Consider the following 19,934-nt stretch of genomic DNA (forward strand, 5'->3'; position numbering starts at 1 on the left):
GTATATAAATGTCGAATCACTCCGTTGTACACCTGAAACTAATATGATATTGTATGTCAACTATACTTTGATGAAAATGTGAAAGGTAATAATAAGGCTCTTAGCACAGTACCTGGCTCATAATGTGTGTTCAGTGTATGTGCTTGATATATGCCAGAAAGTTTGCAAAATGGAGAGTGGGGGGAGGACTTTTGAACAATACAAACAAAGGCAAGGTGAAAGTTCAACCATTTTGAGGATCAAAAGACTAGATCACATTGGCTGGAGCCCAGGGCTTGAATTAGAGAACAGTAGGGGAAAACCATGCCGCCACTGTCCCACATATTAATATTGTCAGGGCAACTGAAAACAAATGTAAATGCTGGCCAACATGAAGCGGCCAGCACTAAAGAAACTAGGAATAGCTGACTCCGTCAGAAAGAAGGAATACAAGAACATCTATAATGATTCAGCCAGCAGTCATAGAAACCAAAGTCATTTGGACATACCTTTGACTAGACTTGCCTATTTCATCACCCAGAAGTAGCCATCGTCCTCCCTGAACCGTTTCTGGGAACTACCAACATGCATGTAGTTGGACAATAGGGCCTAAACTGTGATTGGAATAGACAAACCAGACCTCATTGCTGGAGGAGACCATTGGACCATATGGTGTAACCACCACAGGTTAGAGATGAGGCAGACATATGTGTGATAATAAAAGTCCTCGCTCCCTGAAGTTGATCAAGCATCTTTTTATGGGAGAAAGCTGTCCTACTACATAACTATCTCTATATACTGGCTAGTTTTACCTCTGAGCTGTAACTCAAGCGGCCTTCATGCTTTAGTATTGGCTAAACATTAATCCTACTAACAGCAGCAGCAGCAGCAGCAGCAGCAGCAGCAGCAGCAATGATAATACCATTTTCATAACCCTTCTTATTTTGCAAAGCATCTCAGTTCATTTCATTTGAGCCTCAAAGTAACTTGTGCGATCGGTAGGATGAGTTTCACTGCCTCCATTTTACAGACAGGCCAACCTAACTACAAGGTAGTGAAGGGGCTTATCCAAGTTATACACTGGGAACTTGGTCTAGAGCTCAGCTCACCTGGAACCTATCTCTAGGAGATGTCTACTTTCTCATGTTTTCCCCACTAATAGCCTTTCTTTCTCTTTAGCCTCTGAGGGTCAACAGCCAGCCTGGCCCTCAAAAGAGATGCCTCTTTGTATGTCGGCATGGTGAGAGGATGGATGTTGTATTTGGGAAGTACTGGCTATCCCAGTGCTTTGATGCCAAAGGTGAGTAGCTGATAGGCCAGCTCAGCATTACCATACCAATCATGGCCTCTAGGGGGTACTATAAGCTACATTTATCTTGATGGAGTCATTTATAGTTACGTGGGCTTTGGAAAGCCTGTGATTTGTTACATTTGTAAGTCCTTCCTGATTGTCCTGAGTGTTAGGGAAGAGGTAAATGTTCTTGTCTCCATTCTATAAACTGGGACACCAGGGACTAAAGAAGGCAAATGTTTTGCCTATGGTCATATGACAAAGTCAGAGGCAGAGACAGGTATCCTGATTCGATGGCCAGAGTTTTTTCCTGGCTCATTTTGGTTCCATTTTCATTTGAGTGGCATGTTTAAGATAGGGATGCTTGCATATCAGAGAAGCCCCCTGCTTTAGAGTGTCTGATTGCTGCTTTCACTTAAAAACTATCTCTTATCAACTTTTGTCGGCAGCATGGAGAAGCGGATTCTAAGACGCTCTACCAAAGGAAAAGTGTCAGTATTGATATTTTCGAAAGAACTCAATTTAGTATCTTGGGCCAAAAAGGAATGGAAAATGGAGAGGCGGTGAGGGTCAGCAGTGGAAGTCCTATGGAAACAAGAAACTCATGTAGCCTTTGTCTGCCTTTTTTTTTAGGCCGCTACATACGCACCAACCTGAACATGCCTCATAGCTTACCTCAGCGGAGTGGTGGTTTCCGGGATTATGAGAAAGATGCTCCAATCACGGTATTTGGATGTATGCAAGCAAGACTAGTGGGTAAGAATCTTGGAGTGATTGCTCAGCCATTTCTGGCCATGTCTTCAGAATGCCATTTCCAGTAGGTATGCCAGGACACTTCCTAGGGAATTCTATAACTTTCCTTGAAGTAATAAATTTCCTCAAGGGTTTTCTTATGTAACCGTTAAGTTCAGAACACTGTGCTTGGCATGGGGTTGGTTTACCAAAGTGAAAAGGACGTGATTTCTGTTGAGGGGCGTATGGTCCAGTGATAGGGCAAGGGCAGGCTTGGTGTGGCAGAGAGGTCAGATTCGAGCACAAACAAGGGTGAGGGGGAGGGAACCCTGGGGTGGCTGAATGTATAAAGGCCAATTGATCCTTTGAAGATGCTCAGTTCTTTGCAAAAAACCTGTCACAGAAACAGCAGCCTCCTCCTGTTCAATCACCGAACATGTATTGATTGATCACTTACTTCGTACAAGGTATTGTGCTAGGTGTTGGGGATCTAAGTGTGAGCCCCCACTTTCAGGGAAATAAAGGTATAAATATAAAAATATTTTGCAGTATGTTATTTAAAAATAAAAGTATGTACAGAGAATTATGGGAGCACCAAAAAAGACCTGGTAGAGGAGAAGAGAAGTAAGCTGAGACCTGAAGTGGAAGTCAGCTGGGCAAAGAGGAAACAGGAGGGAGGGAAGGGCATTCTTAGTGGGAAGAACAACATAAACCATACATGAGAAACAGCGTCAAGAGTACAGAGGAAACAAGCCATCTTGTTTCTAGAGCACAGATTGTGAGCAGGGCGAAAGATGAGGCTGGCGAGATGAATAAAGGCAAGTTCATGGAAAACCTTGACAACCATATTAAGGTGTTTGGACTTTATCCAGTAGAGAAAAGGAAGTGGATTCCATGAGGAAAGTGTTGGACTATCAGATGTTGAGATTTACCTCTAGTATCCAAGAACATGACAAGTTGAAATATTATTTAGCACAGGATAATGTTAAAACAAAACCTAATTTTCACAATATAAACCCTCTCATATTTATCACAGACTTGAAATCAGCATTATCGTGTTTCTAGGTCTTGCCTAGATGGACATTTTGCCACTTGTTAGCACCAGAGAGAAGGAAAGAAACAGACAAGAAGGGGTCTTTTATTTGGCCTTTCATAGAAACTCTCATCAAGGGATTTGTTGGAAACAAGGTGGAAACTGCTGGCTTACATGAGCCACTACTGATAGAGAGGTTTGCAGGGTCTGCCTGACACCCTCTCCCACATTGAGGGTCAAGCTGAGGCTGAGTAAATCCATCAGATTGATTCTCCTTTGGTTTTCTTTGCAGGTGAAGCCTTATTAGAGAGTAACACCATTATTGACCACGTCTATTGTTCCCCATCCCTGCGCTGTGTTCAGACTGCATTCAATATCTTGAAAGGTAAGATTTGATAAAGGTCAACTAGTCCATCTCTCTGTCTTCAGGGAGCCCCACACCTAAATTATCCTAGATTCATGGGACATATGCCAATTGAAAGCTTCAAATTTTGAATTTTTAGCAATGATTCTTTTGCAAGATATCTCTACAAAAGCCCCAAAGCAATACCCTGGCAGCGTAAGTGTGATGAAAGGAAGTATACAAATAATTTTTTTTCTTGAAAATGTTTTTCTTGGATGAATTGTAAGCCTGTAAAATATATAGTTGTCTGGCAATAATTTAGAGCCTACAGAGCATGATCCTTTTTCTGCAAAGAAACAGTGACATCACTTCCTTCCACTCTGCTCTGTTTGCCTCTTGTTTACAGCAGCAGAGGTGCTCCTGGCGTCTGCTAATCTTAATCATCCCTGTTTCTTTAGTTAATTGGAATGACTTTAAAAGCACCATTGCTATAAAGATACTCAAATTTCACCATGAAATCCGTGGAAGCTCGAGTTAAAGGGATCACAATTCTGATTTCAATGGAAAGAAAACCAGAAAAAACAGCTTTGGACTGTTTATTTATATCAAAGAAATGAATGAGCCAGAGATAGCTGAGCCAACAAAGAATTTACACTATGTTTGAGACTTCTATTCATTAATCTTAACTAAGCCAGAATGCATTTATGTATTAAAATGTATTAAATTTGCACAGAAAAACTGGGCTTAAGGCAATATAATGAGAGTTAAACAGAGAAAATTCCTACTGTGGGTGTAATTACACTATGATGAAACACAAGACTTGTGCACTGGCACTTATAAATATTAAACATTGGATAGTCTGATAGAAAAATGAATAATATACATATTCAAATTCAGTGTAAGCTATTGTAGAGTAGTGAATGTTAAGAGCATTATTGAAATTTCTTCATAAGGCAATCTTGGAACTTACTTTAGAAAAAGGAATTATAGTGGTCACAGAACTGTATAAATTATATAGGCAATAACTTACAATGTTTACCCTTAAACCAGTTATCACTTAAAGCCAGCATACATCCTGATGGTGTGGCCAGAGTATTAAAGTCATATATTTGTAACACACAAAAATTGAAAACCTGGGTCTAAATCTACATGCTTCCACCTTCTTTTCACTATACATAGCATCTGGTAGGAAAGAGAACAGAAGATTTGCCAGAATTTTTGTGACAATTTGGCCTCTAATCTACTTTTCCACTGAGAATGTAGTGATGTTTCCTTCATTGTCATTTTATTTTATCTCTAAGGTTTACAACAAGAAAATCACTTGAAGATCCGTGTAGAGCCTGGCTTATTTGAGTGGACAAAATGGGTCGCTGGGAACACATTACCTGCATGGATACCTCCATCAGAGTTAGCTGCAGCCAACCTGAGTGTTGATACAACCTACAGGTAACCCTCTGAAACTGCTGTTTCCTGAGGCCAGTGTGGAAGTACTTTACTACACCAGGCCAGGCTACTTAAGGAGACGAAGGACCAGGCATAGCCCACTGGCAGTTGTCCATATTGGCGGAAGTCAAGCTATGATTTGAAAACTCAAAACTGAAAAAAAGCCAGAATTCCCTTGTATTTAGCATAGTTTAGATTATATCTCCACACACACATATTGGATTTTCCTGACTTTATTATATCTCTTTCAGTAAATAATAAAACTACTTTGCATTCCAGGAGCAGGCACCAGCAAATGATGATCCAGTTCCAGAGCTTGTTGGGAGATAGGGGAATGACAATGTCTCACCTTGGGCTGTCATTTTTAATGTTTCAAAATATTTTTAATTCTCTTTATCTTCATTTATTGTTGCCATAATCCCAAAATATAGGCAAGCTACATTTACATATAAGAGTGCAAGTGGCTTTGCCTACAATTGTACGTTTAGTGGCCACACATAATAATAACAACTAACCAGTATTGATCATTTTTAAGCACTTTGTAACCTGCTTTACAGTTTTCTCATTCCTGGCCCTTTGCTTTTTCCCATTGGGCTAGACTGCCTGTGCTGGAATTAAAAACAAGTGTTGTACCTTGCTCACATGTGAATAATACACATGTAAACAATTAAGAATTAACCAATAATAATATAGTTACATTAACTATCAAAAATCCACTCAGACATTTGTAAAATGTCTTGAGGAGGGACAGATGTTCACAACAATTATAGTGGGGAATTAAGTTCATATTTCTTAGGGCAGAATTTGGAACAAGTGACCAAAACAAGCAGAAATTTCTTCCTTGTGCTATCCCTCGACCTTTCATTTCAAATCCCTACGCAAATTACAAATGAAGCTATGTGAGCTCCTGGTTAAGGTGGAAGAAAACCCCTTTTCCCCAGACTCATTTTCCTGCTCTGCAAATAAGACTTCAAATAACCCCATACGTTAATGTGCACTTCTTCTTGCTTAAAGGAATTTGCATTCTTCAAAAATAAAGTTAACTCAATCAATCCTACTATTTTGTAAATCATCTGTGAAAGTCAACAATAAAGCATGTGAAAGGCACCACCCCTAGGGTTAAATTCCCTCTGAAATTAGTTATGCAAAGTGAGTGGGCCTTTTGGAGCAAGTAGTGGGGCCCAAATGATTGAAGAAACGTGGTGTAGGCAGGACTGAGAGCCAGGGTGTTACAAGTCAAGCAAGCACTGCTTAGAGACCCATCGCCTTGGAGCAGAAAGGAAGCAGGACTGGGGGCTAGAGTGGAGGAAGCAAACCAGGCTGGTGACTAGCATCCAAGTGCCACACACGCAGCAAGACCCAACCTGTAGGCTGGATGTGACAGCATCCCGGCTCTTAGGTAGCTAGGCTGGAAGGAGCAAGCCAGAAAAAACAATATACACCAGTTGGATAGGGCTTTCAGAACAGGGTCTTGACTGGGGGTGGGAGGGAGTTGGCGGTGGATCTAGAGTGTTAAGAGGGCCAATGGATCAAACTTCGGTGTGGGGCTCAAGACAGAAACCTGCTCTACAGCCCGGACCCAAGCAGGGTGAGGAGGAGAGAGTGTACCAGGGAAAATACTGTCCCAGGGATGCTCCCTGAGTACTTAGAGTTCAGGGTTGCAGGTCTAGATGGTTGGAGGCCCACCTTACTTTGAGTACACTACATAAAGTCCTGCAGGTGTGGCTAGAGCATCACATGTGCTGCTAACGGGTGAGAAAGCTTTGACTCTGTCCCATTCTCATCAGGACTGGTAGCTCAAGCACGGAAGCCATTCATAAGTTCGACTTCAAGGCAAGAACTGCCTAAGACAAGAACTGGCCAGGAGGAACTGGATCCCAGCATCTACCTGCTCTTCACTTATACAATACATTACAGTGTGATCTTACCCTTGAAATGACTCTGAACCATACAAAGAGGTCTTTTGTCATAGGGGAGTGGGGAGCCTCCTGGGAGACCAGATGGCATAAGTGGTAATAGAACTGCATGAGAGATTTGGACGGAGAAAAAGAGTTTACTCCAGAACAGAGAGGTACATCCTTAACAAGTGGTGATTCATGTCTCTCCCTAGCCCCCAGGGTATGGTGAGATTCAGAAGTAGGCTTGCTGAGAGAATGTGATTTAGATGAGAGCAGGTTTCCTTCAAATAGAATAGCACCCTTTCTCTCTGGACAGTAAACCCAAGTACATAGAGAGGTAACCTTGAGGAAGACACTGTCAAAAGGAGTCCAAAGTGGACAAGTTTACAGGCATTGATCAGACGCAGGTTCAAATCCAGGCTCTAAGAGTTGCTGATGGTGTTGCATAGGCAAGGCATCTGTAGCCTTTCTGAGCCTCAGTTTCGTCATTCATAAACTCAGAATTTGCAAACGTGTTTCTACGAGAGCTATAGTTAAAGAATGCAAGAAGGTAATTTGCACAGAGCTTGACACATCGGAACCTCTCAGTAAATCTCTGTAGTAATAATAGTAGTAGCAATAGTAATGTATTCTGATCAAGATTTTGTGTGAATTCAATTTTAGAACTCACTACCACCTCAACCTATCATGCTGTAAATATAAAAAATGAAACACAACATAAGAAAACAGAAAATGTGACATAGTTGTACTCAAAAACAAGATAAATATCTCATAGACCAGAAACTCTAAATAGTGAAGGGATCAAACATCTGCTTTTAAAATCTATCTTTACAACTCCCCAACTCATTTTATAAAGCCAGTATTATCCTGCTACCAAAGCCAGATAAGGATACTACAAGAAAACAACTAGAGACCAACATTCTTGATGAGTATAGATATAAAAATTATCAACAAAATATTAGCAAACCAAGTTCAACAGCATATGAAAAGGATCGTACATCATGATCAAGCAGGATTTATCCCTGGGGTGCAAGGATGGTTCAACACATAAAAATCAATAAATGTTGTATGCCACAATAGTAAGGTGAAAGATAAAAATTGTATGATCATCTCAATAGATGCAGAAAAAACATTTGACAAAATACACCATCCTTTCATAACAAAAATCCTCAACAAATTAGCTATACAGGAACATACCTCACCATAATAAAGGTCATATGTGACAAGCCCACAACTAGCATCATACTCAACAATGAAAGGTTGAAAGCTTTTCCTCTGAGATCGGGAGAAAGACAATGATGCCCACCTGAACCACTCCTATTTAACATGGTACTGAAAGTCTTAGCCAGAGAAATCAGGCAAGAAAAAGAAATAAACGGCATCCAAATTGAAAAGCAAGAAGTAAAATTGTCTTTGCAAATGATAGATTTTATATATTGACAATCCTAAAGACTCCACCATAAAACTGTCAAAACTAACCAACAAATTCAGTAAAGCTTCAGGATACAAAATCAACATACAGAAATCAATTGTGTTTCTATACACTAACAATGACACATCTGAAAAAGAAATAAAACAATACCATTCACAATAGCAGCAACAACAATATAATACTTAGGAAGAAATTTAATCAAGGAAATGAAAGATCTGTACTATGCAAACTGCAAGACTTTGATGAAAGAAATTGAAGACACAAACAAATGGAAAGATATCCCATGCTCATGAATTAGAAGAATTAATACTGTTAAACTGTTCATACCACCCAAAGCCATCTATAGATTAAATGCAATCCCTATCAAAATTCTAATGACACTTTTCACAAAATAGAAAAAGCAATCCTAAAATTTGTATGGAACCACAAAAGGAGGCATCACACTTCCTGATTTTAAACTATACAACAAAACTATAGATTCAAAACAGTATAGTACAGACATATAAATAGACACATAGACCAATGGAACAGTATCAAGAGCCCAGAAATAAACCCTCGAATATATGGTCAATTAATATTTGACAAGGGAGCCAAGAATACTTAATGGAGAACAGATAGTTTCTTCATTAAATGGTTGGGTAAACTGGGTAACCACATTCAGAAGAATAAAATTGGACCCCTATCTTACATCACTCACAAAAATTAACTCAAAATGGATTAAAGACTTAAACATAAGAACTGAAACCACAATAATTCTGGAAGGAAAGGTAGGGGGAAAACTACTTGAAATTGGTCTTGGCAATGATTTTTTTGGATATGACACCAAAAGCACAAGTAACAAAAGTCAAAATTAAAAAGTGGGACCGCATCAAGCTAAAAACTTCTGCAAAGCAAAAGAAACAACCAACAAAATGAAAAGGCAATGTACAGAATAGGAGAAAATATTTGCAGATCATATATATATATGATAAAGGGTTTATATACAAAATATATGAAGAACTCACACAACTCAATATTAAAATAAAAACAGTCTGATTAAAAAATGAGCAGAGAAACTGAATAGATATTTTTTCAAAGAAGATGACATACGGATGGTCAACAGGCACATGAAAAGATGCTCAACATCACTAATTAGGAAAGTGCAAACCAAAACACCAGTGAGCTATCACCTCACACTTGTTAGCATGGTTGTCTCAAAAAGACGAGATAGCAAATTGTTGTCCAGGATGTGGAAAAAAAGGAGCCCTTTTACATTATTGGTGGAAATGTAAATTGGTGCAGCCTCTATGGAAAACAGTATGGGAGTTCCTCAAAAAGTTAAAAATAGAATTACCATATGATCCAGCAATCCCACCGCTGGGTATGTATCCAAAGGAAATGAAAATAGAATCTCAAAGAGATATCTGCACATGATGTCACTTATGTGGGATCTAAAGAAGCCAAACTCGAAGAAACATGGCAGCGTGGTGGTTACCAGGGACTGGGGGAAATGGAGAGATGTTGGTGAAAGGGTCCAAACTCCCAGTTATAAGATAAATATGTTCTGGAGATCTAATGTACACCATGGTGATTATAGTTAATAATACTATATTATATATTTGAAAGTTGCTAAGAGAATACATCTTAAATGTTCTCAACACACAAAAAAGAAATGGTAGTCATGTTACATGATGGAGGTGTTAGCTAAGGCTATGTTGATTATAATTTTGAAATATATGTGTATCAAATCAACATGTCTTAACACCTTAAACTTACGTTAATTGTATCCCAGTAAAGCTGGAACAAAATTTAAAACTAAAACTTATCCTTACAGCTTATCGTTTCTAAGGCTACTAAAGAGAGGCTTAGGAAATATCTGGTGGTTAAAATAGATAATGAGATCTAACCTCTGCTTTGCTTCCTACTGGCTGTGTGGCCTAAGACTGATGGTCAGTAAAATTAATCAACATGCTTGTGAATCATCCTGCAAGTGAAACCTGCACTGAATGTTTCATTTTTCAGCTGGTCACTCTGACACCATGTGCACCCATAGCCTTTATTTCTGTACAATCTGTACATTTCAACCCCACTTCTATAGAGTGAAAATACTCTTCCCTCTGTCTCCTTCCTTTCTAAGGAAATGGCTAAACAGAATTACAGGAACTTTAGAAAGGTCTTGAAATAATAATTTAGAGTAATATCAATTGCTTTGTCTTAGGATCAAAATGTTTTATTGTCTTTGTTCGTTTTTCTGTTACAGACCTCACATTCCAGTCAGCAAATTAGTGGTTTCAGAATCCTATGACACTTACATCAGTAGAAGTTTCCAAGTAACAAAAGAAATAATAAGTGAATGTAAAAGTAAAGGTAGGTGGTATTATGTTGGACTCCACATTTAAATATGTCACCATTTCTCCATCACGGTTAATAAGCTATTCAAGATGTTTCAACTTGTTTTGGCAGACTTGCTAAATAAGAAAGAAAAAATATTTCTGGATTTTCTTGTAGATACTTTCATGTTAAATTTGTAATGTTCCCTTGAATACCTAAAACGGTAGATATCCCATGAGAATACACCAGACTTAGTTACTATATGAAATAACTTAGATTTCTGTATTCCAGCTATTTATCTTGCATTCTGTGAAGGAGGTTCCCTATTACAATTTCCAGAAGTTCTTTGGCATAACATTGTTTTGCCTATGATTTGATCCAGGAGCATGTGTATCCACACACAACTACACCTACACAAACACACGTACTGTCACTGCTACCACCAGACACAAAGTGTCCTATGAGACTCAGGGCTTTTTGCTATTGAATTTTACAAACATTGAACTCAAATATTTAATGACATATAGAACTGACTGTTCACTATAAAATTTTTAGTGAAAATGGCAAATTACAAAAGAGTATTACATTCCCATCACTTTAAAAAAAATAAAATATTTGTCTTCATAGAGCAAAGACTGGAATTGAATATGATGTAGGTGATGTTGGATCTGCTAGCAGTTTCTGAGTGTGGGCTGGGATTGTGTCTCGTGAAGCTGAAGAATGGAAACACGGACCAGGGAGAGGCAAAAAGTTTTAAAAAGAGGATATTTTATTAGAGGCAGGAGAAGAGGTTGCAGCTCCCAAGTGGGAGGGGGTCCCAAATGGGGGGTGCCCCCTGACTGAGGCAAAAGCTCTTACTTTTATACCTTCCCTTGCCTGCTTGAAATTCGTCTACCAGGTTTGTTCTGCTTGCCTATCCTAAAGGAATTAGCAAATTAACCCACTCTTTATCTGTCAGATCTGCTCCATTTGTCAGGCCAAAATAAATTTTATGATTAACCTCAAGGCCTTTTTTACATTATGTCCTGGAGCAAAGGAGTGATTTCAAAACCTGAAGTTTTAGGATATGACTGTCTTTGTTTATTCCACCAGGGACCTCCCTGTCTACCTAGGGACACGCTAGCTAACCTGTATCAAATACACCAAAATGTTAACAGTGGATAGCCCTGGTCAACAGCATTATGGATGATTCCCACCTTTCAGTTATCACTCATAAAGCCACTCACTTTATTAGCACTTCCGTGCTCCTACTTTAAAGATATTCAGCATGTTCTAGCAACCAGAAGCCTCAAGTGCCTGCAGGTCTACAGTGACAACATTGAAAACTATATTAGGAGTAGCAGAGAGCACTGTAGGTAGACAAAGAGCAGTTTTGTGTCCTGTTTGTGGTGGTGTTTACAAAAAGTTACACATGCAATAGAATTGGGTAAACTTGGTGAAATCTAAATAAACTATGTGGATTTTACCAGTGTCCATTTTCTGAGTTTGATAATATATCAGTTAAGCAAGCTGTTACCATTGGAGGAGGCTGGATGAAGGGTGCATGGGACCGCCCTGGTGTGTGTGTGTGTGTGTGTGTGTGTGTGTGTGTGTGTAGTATATTTATTGTGTATATATATATATATATATATATATATACACACATACTATGTAAATATATGTGTACATAAGTTGTACAATATATATGACATATATAATACATGATTGTATTGTATATATACTATATGTACAGTTGACCCTTTAATAATGCGGGGCTTAAGGGCACCAACTCCCACACAGTTAGAAATGCACATATAACTTTTACTCCCCAAAAACTTAACTACTAATAGCATACTGTTGACGGGAAGCCTTACTGATATCCTAAATAGTCGATTAACACATTTTTTATCTTATATGTATTATATACTGTATTTTTACAATAAAGTAAGCAAAAGAAAAGAAAATGTTATTAAAATCATAAGGAAAACACATTCATAGTATTTATTGAAATAAATTGCATATAAGTGGATCCACACAGTTAAAACCTATGTTGTTGAAGTGTCAACTATGTTATATATACATGTATTTGTAACCTCCTTTGAATCTATAATTATTTTAATATTAAAGGGATTTTTGTTTTTGTTTTTATTTTTTTTATTGGGGAATATTGGGGAACAGTATGTTTCTCCAGGGCCCATCAGCTCCAAGTAGTTTTCCTTCAATCTAGTTGTGGAGGGCACAGCTCAGCTCCAAGTTCAGTCACCGTTTTCAATCTTTAGTTGCAGAGGGCACAGCCCACCGTCCCATGTGGGAATTGAACCGGCAACCTTGTTGTTGAGATATGGCGCTCTAACCAGCTGAGCCATCTGGCTGCTTCTCCGGAAGCTCAGCGGCAGCTCATCGTCTTCAATCTACCGAGTTTCCCCAAAAATAAGACCTAGCCGGACCAATCAGCTCTAATGTGTCTTTTGGAGCAAAAATTAATATAAGACCCGGTCTTATTTTACTATAAGACCTGGTCTTATTTTACTATAAGACCGGATATAATATAATATAATATAATTAATATACTATAATACCAGGTCTTAAATTAATTTTTGCTCCAAAAGACGCATTAGAGCTGATTGCCCGGCTAGGTCTTTTTTTTCCAGGAAACAGGATAGTTGTGGAAGGTGCAGCTTACTGGCCCATGTGGGAATTGAACTGGCAACCTTGCTATTCAGAGCTGTTCTGTAACCAACTGAGCCATCCGGCTACCCCTAATGACATTAAGCTGCCTTAACAATACAAAGCATTTTCAAATTACCGCTAGGCCAAATTCTCTCCTTCTTGAGAATGTTTGCCCCTACCTGAACACCTGGCTTCCAGTAGTCACAAAGTTTACATATGTCTTTATAGAAATGATGTTCCCTGTCCTTTTTCCCCCCAGGAAATAACATCCTGATTGTGGCCCATGCATCTTCCCTTGAAGCATGTACCTGTCAACTTCAGGGCCTGTCACCTCAGAACTCCAAGGACTTTGTACAAATGGTCCGAAAGGTAATTAATACTTGCATTTCAGGGGCCTGTGGTGCCTAATAATTGTTAGAACAGCTCAATGACTGGCTGACAGCTAAGTCATTTGTAGCTTCTTCTCTGAGCTACCTTGTTCCCCCGAAAATAAGACCTGGCCGGACAATCAACTCTAATGCGTCTTTTGGAGCAAAAATTAATATAAGTTGGGTGAAGCAAATTAACAACTTTTCAAAATATAATATATTTTACTGTAAGACCGGGAATATAATGTAATATAATTAATATAATATAATTAATATAATATAATATAATATAATATAATATAATATAATATAATATAATATAATATAATATAATACAATGCAATGCAATACCGGGTCTTATACTAATTTTTGTTCCAAAAGACGCATTGCTCCAATCAGCATTAGCGCTGATTGTCCGGCTACGTCTTATTTTCGGGGAAACAAGGTAGGAAGATGCATTTATTGATTCAACAAAGATGTATTGAGTGGTACTATGTGTAAGGCACTTTATTAGGCCTTGTAGACTAGAAAAAGACATGCTTGAGCTAGTTCTAGCTCTAGTTCCTAAGAGCTAAAATTGAGGAAGTAACTAAGAATTATAAGCAAATTGGATTTCCACGAGGGACTGTGGATTGAATGAAGGGTGAGTGGGCCAAAACACAGCATCTGACAGCTTAGCTAGAAGAGAGGTCCTGGCTGGTAGGCCAAGGGAAGCAGTGATTTAAAATGCCAGGCTGAAAGGCAAACCTAGGAACAAGGCAGTGAGACAGAAAACCCATGCGGCTGACTGACACATCTGGATTCTTCGTTCCTGTGCGTGTGTAAAAGGCTTTTCTGTCAGCTACCCTCCCACACACTTCCCTTCAGGCTGAGGGAAGCACTTAACATGCTTCCTTTATCTGCCCCCAAAGAACCTGGCTCAAACTCGATTGTAATTCTTTTCTCATTTTTTAAAACCTTTTTTATGCATCTGTTCTTCCCATTACTCTGTAAGCTACTTGACGGCAGAGATTTGTGTCTTGTTTATAAATGCAGCTCTGAACACACACCCAAAAATAAGTTTTTAAATGCAATGACTATTGAAGTTAGGAAAGGCACAGCTTCAACTTTGTTACAGATACACATGAAAAAGAAAGAAGAAGAAAAGGAAGGAAGGAAGGAAGGAAGGAAGGAAGGAAGGAAGGAAGGAAGGAAGGAAGGAAGCTGGGTGAAGCAAATTAACAACTTTTCAAAAACTGAATAATCTTTCCCATTGTCTAAGTATAATTTCAGAAATTTTTGAGCTTCATTTTTAGCTTTATTTGCAGTTAAGAAAGTAGGAATTAACCTGTAGCACCTTAGCTTTATATATTGTCCTCTTTTCTCCCACACTATTAAGAAGCAAGCTATAAATAATTAGCTGCGGTATGGGAGCTCACCACATAATGAATCATTTTTGGTGAATCCTCTTGCAATGTAAATAGTCTTCCCTCTAATGTATCTGTTTTATCCATTTCTTTTTCTTTATGGATTTTTTTTTAGAGGGGATGCATGTCTACAAAGCCCTTATTAATTCCTATGAATATTCCTTATTCTCAAGGGCCATCTGAATATCTTTGTGTCTAGGTAATAGTTAAAGTGTTAAACCTGTTTTCTATTTTCCCTTTGCTTACCCCTCTTACTTCAGATTCCATACTTGGGGTTTTGTTCCTGTGAGGAATTGGGAGAAACTGGAATATGGCAGCTGACAGACCCACCTATCCTTCCTCTGACCCATGGACCAACTGGGGGCTTCAACTGGAGAGAGACCTTGCTACAAGAATGAGCCACATCAGTGAACAAGGAAAGACTTTAGAAAGCCTTTGGGAGAAGTGTCTTTTTGTGTGTTTAGTAACAGTGGAAACTCTGCACCATATTCTAAGCGGACAGCTCAGAATAATTTAGCATATTTCCTTTCATGCTTTAAAATTCTGTGATGAGACTGTGTGAATAAGAGAACGGCTTGATTCAGGGACAAAATCATTCTCTCTGGACTCTTACCTGGCTAACAAGGCTTTCGAGAATTGTCTTCCTAAGTCGAGTCACTGCTCCGGCAGAGGATGGAGCCTTCCTTCAATCCAAGCATGGCCAAGGACCTGGAGTCCTCCCAACGGGAGCTTCCAGCCCAGCCCTAGGGAGGACGCAGGAGGAAAGAGGACGTCCAGAAGTCCAGAGGGACACTGCACTGCCAGTTTGGTGATGGGATTTTCTTAACTCCATGTTCCAGTTAGGCAAAGCTAAGCTGAGGAATTCTTTTCAGGTTATTGGAAAATATGCCCCGCAGAGAGTTATTCTTAGGTTACACTTCAAATTCAGTCCTCAGTATGACACATACACCAGTGCTGCTGGCTGCAGACGCCTGCCTAAGGACCCTAACATTTACTCTGGTACTGCCACATTTTCTCTAGAGCAGCTGGCTACAGCTTTTTGCAACAGCCCTTCCCCCTTGCTTCTATATGTGAAATGGGGAGACAAAGCACTTTTGCTCTCCAAAGCACTTTTGGATATTCAGGCGGAAGATATGATAAGTGTGTGACGTATTCAATTGTAGGAGCAAAGAACTTGCAAAATATAAAGTGACTTGGAATCATCTGTGTTGTAACCGGAAGAGCCACAGCACCGTGGTTGCTTATTTTTGGCCCTAGAGTCTGGTGCATGGTAACTAGTTAAGGAAGTTGACATTTTGCAAGGATGTGTGTTAGATACATTATTTGAGTCAGCAAAAAGCTCATTCTTGTGCAATATGGACATCTTTCCAAATCATACCAAGGGTTAGGTCGTTGTCCACTTACATACAGTTCATGTCAATCATAACAGAACATCCACAAACACATCAATTATACCAGGGATGTATAACGAAGTCAGGGAACTAATTTAAATGATGACAGTCACAACTGCATTGCTACTTGAGCTGTTGTTTTCTGTTTGTTTGTTTTTCTATGATAATTTAAAATATGTAGGTAGGGCTAGTTCAGGAAAATTGGGAGACCTACATCCTGTGGTTTCCCATCACACCTGCTTCCTGAATTCAGAGGGAGTTTATTTAAAAGAAAAATAAATGACAATCAAGCCAAAACATCAGTTATCAATGTCTATTTAATTGTTTGACTAGCTGACTGCTGACGGCTGCAGAAAATAGTCTGGTATAGTATAGTTCATTGTGTAGAATATGTGTGCAAAATGCAATCCCAGCCACTTAAAGGGAACGTTAGTGTAAAACAAATCAATATACATTGTAACATTGAATAAGCTTCAAAACCCCGATGCATAAAACATGATATCTAAAAATAGATCTATGCCTCTGTTTGAAATGGGAATTTGAGGATTCTTGAGAAGAAGAGCGAGTGACAGGAGGCTGGCTATGTATGTTAGTCAGCAAGAGGATTATAGTTGGGTTTTTCTTAAGTCTTCTAAAGAAATGTTATGAATTATACATTTTAAGAAATTTAGCATTGCACACACACTGATTTAGTTTTTGGGTATAGAAATAATTCTATGCTGACATCACTGATTAATATAAACATTTTAAACTTAAAACAGGGGAAATATTCCTGTTAGAGGTTTTAAGAGAAATGTCACATTACAGCTAATGTAATGTCCCTGCCATTCATTCTTTTATCTGTAAAAAAACGAATGCACTGTTTAATCAGATCTATAATGTTGATTAGATTCTCCACAAATATTCATGGACTTTCAATGCTCAGAATAATGCTTGAACACCTCACATGTGATTTCCTTCAAAATAGTGACAGTGGGCTACTGTTTTGGTCTGTGTCTGTACTTGCAAAGAACAAAGTTCAGAACAGGTTATCCTCTCCCTCCCTCTAGGTCAGGGGTGTCCAAACTTTTTTCAACGTTTTTCACCAAGGGCCATATGCGGTAAAATACACAAACAAACAGCCGGGCCACTCACTCGAGGTGAAGTACGTATTGCCTCACCTGGTTTATTGAAGTAAACTAAATATATTTTTGGAATTTGCTGCGGGCCAATAAACTGGATTGCGGGCCGCAGTTTGGACAGCTCTGCTCTGGGTTGTCTTAGTCCTATGATGACCTGACAGGTCAGTTTACCTGGGCTACATACAATCCATTGTCCTTAGTCCAATCCGGACAGAGCCTTAGGCTACATGAACAAAAGGGGGCAGAGATCTGAAATCATTTTCTGATTAATTTAAGTGGAAAACCCTGAGTAAACAAGGAGTTTATTCCTCCACTTTAATTATCCAGCTTGTTTATCAAAATGGCCTGAATAATCTGAATTCATATGAAATTCTCTTCACATTTACCTATTTAAACAACTAAACTTGGACTTTAACTGAGATATTCTTTGGAAGGCATGTTGAATCTATGTGTAATAAAAGAAACATGATTTCATATTAATCCAAAAACTCTAGGTTGATACTACAACCTGTTCAGGCTGGTTCTTGTTGAACTGAGCCTGATGCTTGTTAAGAACAAATGTTGATGGGGGGAAGGGGAAGGAAGGAAGGAAGGAAGGAAGGAAGGAAGGAAGGAAGGAAGGAAGGAAGGAAGGAATTTAGGAAATGCCAGACAAGAACCAGATGGTTTCTTCAAGAGAGGATTTTTTTTTTTTAAATGTAGAAAGTTATGTGGACATAACAGACAAACTCAGTTTGTAAACAAACTGAGATGAAATTAATTGCAGGATTTAATCTGGGATTGAAAGTCTGAAACAGTTCGCTGCTTGTACAACTGTGCCACATCAATCCGCTAATGCCCCAGTATGATTCATAGATAGGACTTTGGTTTCTGTGATTTTAAAATGCCACATCTATTCCTCTGTGGACTAGAGTAATTGGCACATTTTAATGCACAAGCTGGGAGTTTCATTTTTCCAGGCTCTCTTCTCCATCACTGTAGTGGTAGCTAGGAGTTTATTGCTTCACCTCAGTATGGAGTTCAGAATACAGTGTTTTCCATTACATTTAGATTCATAGAATCTGAATGGCTGATTAAATGGCCATCTGATGGCTAAAAGAGGGAGGTATTTTTCACCCTGTAGTGAAAGGCTTCCAAGAGTTTCTACTTTTTATTTTAATGATACTTTAACCAAAGAATTATTTTAAAATAACCTTATATTTGAAAGATGATTTTGCAAAAAATAAAAATAAAAAATCATGTCTTGGAGTGATGTCGGTTTGATAAGTTACTGTTGATGATTTTCTTGCATTTTAGGCTGATGTGGTCATTTTCCTGTCAGTGGTATTTGGAATGCATAATGATTGTCATCCAATTGTGTTTAGCATTACTATAATGTATCTTTTCCACTCAACTAGCTGTATTTGTATTAAACAAAGCCTCTTATTTCAATCACCTAGTGTCGTTGGGAACTAACTGAAGAGCTAGAGTGAGAGAAGCTCCTACCTCATTGCCTTTGTAGAAAGGCATCCCTGTGTAGTAAAAAGGAGGCATTTCTCCGTTACCTAGGCACTCTGCCATGCCAGTGTTAATATGAAAGCAGTGATGAATTGCTCTTTTGAATTTACTCTAAGTGATGCGTGTGTTAGAATGCAGATGAACCTCCTTGAATTTTCACAGGCACAACCACAATTGTACTGTGTCTGCACCAACTTCTCAGATAATGAGGCACAGGGTTATTTGCATTTAAATTGCAGCCCCCTACACGTGTGAGAACTCAGGCCCCAGTAGTCTGCCTTGCCAGGAGGGGTGCAACTGGCAGAGAAGGGTGGGAAAGGAGTGATTTAGCATCTATTTAGGTTAATACTTTACAAAGGTGATGGTGGTGTTTTGTTAGGTGCTAGCAGATGCTTTACATCATCTTAAAGCAAAGGATTAAAATTGGATTTGCTTCTCTTTAATACTACAACATACTGAATTTTCCTAGGAAAGTGACTAGCTGTAATGAAAAGTCAAGAGAAGGAAAAAAATTGCCTTTAAAAACAGAGGAAATAACTTGATTTTTAAATACATAAAATATTATGTGTAGTGTATGTAGGCTTAAAATTATAGTGATAAGTAGTTAAACTTAAAATACATTCAGTTCTTACAAATGTTTTACATGGTACCACTTAGCTGCCATTACTCCCACAAAAATTGGAATTTTGCAGCTGTTTAACTATTCTTGGACTCTGTACAGGACACATATGTATAATGGGAAATGTGTACTGGTTCTTTCTTTGATTGCCACTCAAGATGAGAACACCATCCAAAGCATTTTGGTTATATGCACAGACCATTCTAAACCTGCTGTTTTTGAAGGTATGTTGGTTTCTTTTTCATTTGTAAGGCTATTGTATCATTTCTTTTCTATGTGATTCAGGTGTATTTATTTGAAAGAAAAGGTCTGTATAAAAAAGAAATCACACCTAATTGTATTGCCAAATTCTTTGTAAACTACCTATGGCTTTTGTGCTTTCCCGGCTGTGTGCTCTTCCTCTAGATACAGCTCTGGCACCA

General features: G+C 38.6%; 1 protein-coding gene across 3 annotated transcripts in view; it reads left to right on the plus strand.

The window, feature by feature from the left end:
• UBASH3B (ubiquitin associated and SH3 domain containing B) overlaps window positions 1-18,648 on the plus strand; it is a 138,772-nt gene extending 120,124 nt beyond the window's left edge. For 2 of the 3 annotated variants that reach the window (XM_074321920.1, XM_074321919.1), the window contains exons 8-14: window positions 1,159-1,279; window positions 1,904-2,026; window positions 3,328-3,420; window positions 4,680-4,824; window positions 10,391-10,497; window positions 13,370-13,479; window positions 15,145-15,430. In XM_074321920.1, the coding sequence (XP_074178021.1) occupies window positions 1,159-1,279; window positions 1,904-2,026; window positions 3,328-3,420; window positions 4,680-4,824; window positions 10,391-10,497; window positions 13,370-13,479; window positions 15,145-15,282 (837 nt within the window). In that variant the 3' untranslated portion in view covers window positions 15,283-15,430. Of the gene's footprint in view, window positions 1-1,158; window positions 1,280-1,903; window positions 2,027-3,327; window positions 3,421-4,679; window positions 4,825-10,390; window positions 10,498-13,369; window positions 13,480-15,144 lie in introns of all 3 variants that reach the window. The other variant, XM_019718584.2, reaches the window with a different exon arrangement.
• Window positions 18,649-19,934: the final 1,286 nt, after the last annotated feature.

The sequence above is a fragment of the Rhinolophus sinicus genome, linkage group LG16 (assembly GCF_036562045.2).
Source record: "Rhinolophus sinicus isolate RSC01 linkage group LG16, ASM3656204v1, whole genome shotgun sequence".
NCBI classification, from domain to species: domain Eukaryota; kingdom Metazoa; phylum Chordata; class Mammalia; order Chiroptera; family Rhinolophidae; genus Rhinolophus; species Rhinolophus sinicus.